Raw genomic sequence first — 7,802 nt, 5'->3', positions numbered from 1 at the left:
TGCTAATGAAGAGAAAGAGAAAATTCAAATTACTAAAATTTGTGATAAAAAATATTATGACAGACACTACTTAAATACAGAAGATGATTAGAAACTATTTTGAAAATTTATACTCCAATAAAATAGAAAATTTTAAAGAAATTTACAAATTTCTAGAGATATATGACCTACCCAAACTGAACCAGGAGGACATATACAATTTGAACAGATCAATCTCAAGTAATAAAATAGAAGATGCCATCAAAAGCCTGTCAACTAAGCAAAGCCCAGGACCAATGGATTCTCAGCTGGATTCTATAAGACCTTCAAAGAAGAGTTAATGCCAATACTTTTCAAATTATACCATAAAATAAAAAAGGAGAGAAACTTTCAAAAATCATTCTATGCAGCTAGTATCACTTTGATACCAAAACCAAACAGATAGATCAAAGAAAGAAAACTTCAGATCAATATCCCTGATGAACATAGATGCAAAAATTCTCAATGAAATTCTGGAAAATAACATTAAAAAAATAAAAAACATTTTAAAAACAGTGTGCCACAATCAGGTGGGGCTTACCCCAGGGATGCAAGGTTGATTCAACATATGGAAATCAAACATAATTTGTAACATCAATACACTTAAAGACAAAAATCATATGATCATCTCAATAGATGCAGAGAAAACATTTGACAAAATAAAGCACCCCTTCATGTTGAAAACACTAGAAAAACTAGGGATAGTAGAAACATACCTCAACATTATAAAAGCTATCTATGCTAAGCCTCAGGCTAGCATCATTCTTAATGGAGAAAAATTGAAGGCATTCCCTCTAAAATCTGGAACAAGACAGGGATGCCCTCTCTCACCACTTCTATTCAATATAGTTCTGGAAATACTGGCCAGAGCAATTACACAGATGAAAGAAATTAAAGGCATAAAGATAGGAAAAGAAGAACTTAAATTATCACTATTTGCGGTTGACATGATCCTATACCTAAAAGACCCAAAAGGTTTTATAGAAACAGAAAAAGCAGTCATAAAATTTATCTGGAAAAATAAGAGACCCAAAATAGCTAAAGCAATCCTTAGTAGGAAGAGTGAAGCAGGCGGCATCACTATACCAAATCTTAAACTATACTACAGAGCAATAGGAACAAAAACAACACAATATTGGAGCCAAAACAGACTGGTAGGCCAATGGTACAAAATAGAGAACACAGAAACTAACTCACAAAATTATAATTATCTTATATTAGGCAAAAGTGCCAAACACATGCACTGTAAAAAAAGATAGCATCTTCAACAAATGGTGCTGGGAAAACTGGAAATCCATATGCAACAAAATGAAATTAAACCCCTATCTCTCACCATGCACAAAACTTAACTCAAAATGGATCAAGGACCTAGGAATTAAACTAGAGACTCAATATCTAATAGAAGAAAAAGTAGGCCCTACAAGATCCTAGAGACTCAATATCTAATAGAAGAAAAAGTAGGCCCTAATTTTCATCATGTGGGATTAGGCCCCAACTTCCTTAATAAGACTCCTATAGTGCAAGAATTAAAACCAAGAATCAATAAATGGAATGGAATCAAACTAAAAAGTTTTTTCTCAGCAAAAGAAACAATCGGTGAGGTTAACAGAGAGCCTACATCCTAGGAGAAAATCTTTACCCCTCACACATCAGATAAGAGAACTAATCTCTAGGGCATATAAAGAACTCAAAAAGCAAAGCACTGAAAAAACAAATAACCCAATCAACAAATGGGCCAAGGACCTGAACAGACACATCTCAGAAGAAGATATAAAATTAATCAACAAATATATGAAAAAATTCTAATCATCTCTAGCAATCAGAGAAATTCAAATCAAAACTATTCTAAGATATCATCTCACTCCAGTCAGAATGGCAGCTATCATGAAGACAAACAAGGATGTGGGGAAAAGGTACACTCATACATTGTTGGTGGGACTGCAAATTGGTAAGCCAATATGGAATGCAGTATGGAGATTCTTGAAATCTGGGGATGTAACCACCATTTGACCCAGGTATCCCTCTCCTTGAACTATACCCAAAGGACTTAAAAACAGCATACTACAGGAACACAGACACATCAATGTTTATAGCAGCACAATTCACAATAGCTCAACTGTGGAGCAAACCTAGATGCCCTTCAGTGGATTAATGGATACAAAAAAATATGGCATATATACACAATGGAATTTTATTCAGCAATAAAAGAGAATAAAATCAAGGCATTTGCAGGTAAATGGATGGCTTTGGAGAAGATAATGCTAAGTGAAGTTAGCCAATCCCAACAAAACAAATGTCAAATGTTTTCTCTGATATAAGGAGGCTGAATCATTGTTGGGTAGGGAGGGGGAGCATGGGAGGAATAGATGAATTCTAGATAGGGCAGAGGGGTGAGAGGAAAAGGGAGGGGGCAGAAGATTAGCAAGGATGGTGGAATATAATGGACATCATTATCCAAAGTAAATGTATGAAGACACGAATTGGTGTGAACATACTTTATATACAACCAGAGATATGAAAAGTTGTGCTGAATATGTGTAATAAGAATTGTAATGCATTCTGCTATCATTTGTTTTTTAAAAATCAATAAAAAAAGAAAATGTGATATATACCATGTTTATAGCAGCTCAACTCACAAGAGCCAAGCTATGTAACCAAACTCAGTGCCCATCAAGAGATGAATAAAGAATGAAAATGTGTTACATATACACAATGAAATATTACTTAGTCATAAAAGAGAATGACTTTATGACTTTTGCTGGTAAATGGATGGAACTGGAAACTATCATGCTAAGTGAAATAAGCCAATCCCAAAAAAACCAAAGGCTGAAATGTTCTCTCTGATATGTGGATGCTAACACACAACAAGGGAGTGAAGAGATAAACAGAAGTTCAGTGTATTAGACAAAGGGGAACAAAGAGAAGGGGGGACTAGAAATAGGAAAGATAGTAGAATGAATTGAACATAAATTTTCTCTGTTATTATATGAATACACCACAATGAATCCCCATATCATGTATGACAAGAAGACTGGGATCCCCATTTGGAAATAAGATTTACTCTATGAATGTATAATGTGTCATATTGTCATATACATCTAAAAAGAACAAACAAAAATAAATAAATAAATGAATTTGTATTTAAAAAAGAAAATGTGATGAATAGTCAATGAAATTCTGTCATTGGCAACAATACATATATGAACTCAGGACATTAAGTGAAATAAGCCCAAGACAAACAGAGAAAAACCATAATGTCACTCATATGTAGAATCTAAACAAGTTGATATCATGGAAACAGTAGAATAGTCTGTACCAGGGACTGGTTGGTGCTTGAAGTAAACAGCAGAAATGCAAGTCCAAGAACACAAAATTTTAGGTAGACAGAAGGAATAAGTTCAGGAGATATATTGGACAATAGGATAACTGTACTTCGTGACAACATATTGCAGTCTTAAAAATTCAAAAGAGTGGAAATTGTGTACTCACCACAAAAATTATAATTATGTGAAGTAATACTTTCATTGGTTAGCTATATTTAACCATTCCACAGTCTATCTATATTTCAAAACATGGTGCAAGTTGTACACAACTTCACGATACTTCATTCAAAATATCCAAGCTTTCACAGATTGTCTGAATCCTACATAGTATCTGATTGTCACTAATAATGTGAGTTTTATATTCAGATGGGCCCAATATGCAGTCCATAGTTGCCACCCTAATAGTGTATATGGTAGAGCTCAGGAAAATAGTTTCTTGCAACTGAAGACCATGAATAACTATGGTCATCATGGCAGATACAGAGATGCCACAAACAATGAGAGGACAACATTAAAACCTCTAGACTGATGAAGGCTCTGGGTGGCACTAATTCCTATTGTATTACTATTTAAGGCACATTGTAGCACTTTTTGCTGTTGGATGGCCCACCCTTAGGGGAATTATTGGTGGTTAACAGCATAAAGGATGTAAATAAAATCTGTAAATGAGGAATGTATTGCCTCTGAGATGCAAGTAAACCGTGTGGAGCCCTTGGATCATCCCTGGGCTGAGTAGTAGTTTTTCTGACATGGTCAGGGACCTCAATTTTATGGGAAGCAATTACTAAATCTCAATAGAAAAGTTCTATGGCATGTGTTTATATATGCCATGCAAGTATATCCTTGGAATTTCCTCACATAAGGACGCTATCAGTGTAATAAGAGACATGTCTTCCTAGAAAGGTTGGATGTGATTAAGATGTGCCTGTATCAAATTGTAACAGCAAACTGTTTTCCAGTTGTAGTAATTCTATGTAGTAATTCTATAGTGGAAATCCACTATAAAATACCATTCACTTATATCAGGTTTGAGTTCTGGACACCTGGCTTGTTAAAAGATAAACAACAGGAACATTATCAAGGCCAGGCCTACCCATCCCCAGGAGTCTCACTCCACGGCTCTCAACTTATCCACAAACCTCGTAGTTAAGTCATATTCTCTTGTGGAATCCTTATATCATGGTCTCTGGAGCCTCTCTTCTCAGCCATATGTTTACAATTTGTTCTCAAAATTGTCAACAACTGAGGTTCAATCACATTTTGAATTTGAGTCTACAGGGCATCTTTAGCTTCTACAGGAAATTGATCCCCATGTGTCTGCTTTAAAAAGAGCAGATAAAACTCTGTCACTCTTGGTAATGGAAACTGCAAAGAAGCCCTTTGCCTGCCTTCTTACACATAAAATCTCTTAGGACAGAAATACAAGAAATTCTGATTCTCTCAAATTCTTCCAATTCTATAACTCTTGGCAAAAGTGTTGCTTTTATATCACTATTTTATTTATTTATTTATTTATTTATTTATTTATTTATTTTAGTGCTTGGGATTGAATCCAGGACCTTGCTTTTGTTATTTCTACACTTGTAAAAACTGTGTCAGAAACTGTCATTTGATTCTGGCATGTATTTTTGGAATAGAAGAAAATATTCTTCTCCAGTTCAGCCCCACACCTTGGATACTTGTATTAAGAGGACAGAATGTGGAAGGCAATCTAAGGGTTGTATGTGAATGGAAAGCCTATAGAAAGCATGTCAGATTTAAGATTATTCAGAGATTCACATAGCACACTTTATCTTTGTCTTACCTCTGAAGAATGACAAGGTAAACAGCACTCTACACACATTTAGATTGTCTAATGTATGAGCATAATGTATTTTTAAAATCATCAATGATATAATTATGTTAATGTGGGCCATGAAAGCAATTAATTGTAAAAATCTGGAAGAAAATGCAAGACTTGCCAAAGGCCACAGGTTAGTATAAAGAGGGACAGGAGGATTGTTAGAGATCCTGGTCAATGTTTAATATCACCTACTACCTATAAAATCTATATGGGAAAATGTAAAGTTGATGAGCATAATTTTGATATGATTATCTAAAAATGTACACAGAATATTTCCACAAATTATCCCTCCCAGAAAATTACCAATTTATCTATAAAAAGCTCTTATTGTTAAAAACACACACACACATACACACACACACACACACACACACACACACACACACACTATAGGACATTGTCTTCCTGATTTCCATATTCTAAGAATAGATAGCAGTTTGGGATTGATAATCTGTCATCCTTTATTGAGGACACTCTAAAACTGAGCAAAATTCATTCTGTGATGCTGCCTGTGCATCTCGCAAGATCTCTATTCTCAGGAGTATACTGCAAATCAGTGACCTGGAGACACTAATGGTGGAGAGAAACATGAAAGAAATTCTAATTAATATGGTTTATCAATGCCTGGGCCTTGCTCATGCAGAAGGAAGTCTCACAGTATAAAATGAGAAGCTATTCAGCATTGCTCATGTGGGGGAAGTCTTGTTTCTGAAACAACGAAGTCAGATATTTAGACAGTGATGAGATGGCGGTCTACAGCAGATATCCAGTGAAGCAAAAAATATTACAGAGACGTTAAAGAAAGAAACAGGAAACACAGAAAAAAAGCATCAGTTGGAGATATTTCTACAAAGAGCAAGAAGTAGGAGAGACAGAGTCAGAGGAAAGTGCTTACAATATGGGCATTTCATAAACATGTAAATTTGAGAAATTACAAAGCCTTTAGGAATGAGGTCATTTATGTAAAATATGGGGCTTTCCATGGAGCCAAGTGTAATCCAAGGAACACTGATTTGGGCTGATACAATGAAGAGCAATGTGTGACCTCATTCTGTAGGTTAATATAAGCCTTATCTGTTCTACTGGGGAATTCTGCAGTTTTCATCTTTCTCACTTTTCCCCTTTTAGATCTGCTGGAGCTCAACTATGAAAAACAGGACCATGCTGACTGAATTTATTCTACTGGGCCTCACAAGTCAACCTGAACTTCAGGTGGTGATGTTCATGTTTCTGTTTATCACCTACATGCTCAGTGTCCTAGGAAATCTAACTATCATCATCCTCACCTTACTGAATTCTCAGCTCCAAACCCCCATGTATTTCTTCCTCCGGAATTTCTCCTTCTTAGAAATTTCCTTCACATCCATTTTTATTCCCAGATTTCTGACCAGCATGACAACAGGAAATAAGGCCATCAGCTTTGCAGGCTGCTTCACTCAGTATTTTTTTGCTATATTTCTTGGGGCAACAGAGTTTTACCTCCTGGCTTCCATGTCCTATGATCGCTATGTGGCCATCTGCAAACCCCTGCATTACCTGACCATTATGAGCAGCAGAGTCTGCACACAGCTTGTGCTCTGCTCCTTGCTGGGGGGACTCCTTGCTATTGTACCGCCAATCACCTTGATGAGTCAGGTAGATTTCTGTGCCTCCAATGTTCTGAATCATTATTTCTGTGACTATGGGCCCCTCCTGGAGCTGGCCTGCTCAGACACAAGCCTCTTAGAAAGGATAGTTATGCTTGTGGCTGTGGTGACTCTAGTGATTACTTTGGTTCTGGTGACAGTTTCTTACACATACATCATCAGGACTATTCTGAGGATCCCCTCTGCCCAGCAAAGAACAAAGGCCTTTTCCACTTGCTCTTCCCACATGATTGTCATCTCCCTGTCTTATGGCAGCTGCATGTTTATGTACATTAATCCCTCTATAAAAGAAAGAGGTGCTTTCAACAAAGGAATAGCTGTGCTCATTACTTCAGTTACACCCATGTTGAATCCCTTCATTTATACATTAAGAAATCAACAAGTAAAGCAAGTCTTCAAAGACACTGTCAGAAAGATTGTGAAGTTTTAAGAAAAAAAAAGAACACCCTTCAATGAAAAATGTATTTTCACTTCATAAATATATATTTAGAGTCTACTAAATTTCAAGGGTTGAACTGGCTCTTGAAGATAAAAATACAGAAATCATGTGTTCTAATGTTCAAGGAATCTACAATCTAGAGTAGAGGTAAGGAATATACAATATACATTTTTGGATAAATTTACAAAAAAGAAATGAAATGACATAGTAAGTGCTACTAGAGACAGGTGAATGATCCAGCAAAGAACAGAAAGACTTACCACTTCTTTATAGAAATGACTTCAAATTTAAGAAGCAAAACACTGCTTATTAAGTAGAAGTGGAGAAGAATCTGGGGTGATGAAGAAGGCCAGATCATAAAGTATGTAATTGCAAACTGTGGGGTTAGTTGAGTGTCATGAGTCAGAGGGGTTTTAAGAAATGCCTTATGAGCCAGGTGCAGTGGCACACACCTGTAATCCCAGCAGCTCAGGAGGCTGAGACAGGATTTCAAGTTCAAAGCCAGCATCAGCAAAAGCTAGACACTAAGCAAC

General features: G+C 36.1%; 1 protein-coding gene across 1 annotated transcript; it reads left to right on the top strand.

Moving 5' to 3' along the window:
- The first annotated feature begins 6,330 nt into the window (after window positions 1–6,330).
- LOC144365052 (olfactory receptor 6C4-like) lies at window positions 6,331–7,308 on the top strand. Its single transcript, XM_078015827.1, is given in 1 exon segment — window positions 6,331–7,308. A coding segment is annotated over 1 exon segment (978 nt).
- Window positions 7,309–7,802: the final 494 nt, after the last annotated feature.

This window comes from Ictidomys tridecemlineatus, chromosome 6, assembly GCF_052094955.1.
Source record: "Ictidomys tridecemlineatus isolate mIctTri1 chromosome 6, mIctTri1.hap1, whole genome shotgun sequence".
Classification (NCBI taxonomy): Eukaryota; Metazoa; Chordata; class Mammalia; order Rodentia; family Sciuridae; genus Ictidomys; species Ictidomys tridecemlineatus.
The sequence above is the reverse complement of the archived record's forward strand: the minus strand, read 5'-3'. Positions and strand labels throughout refer to the sequence as shown.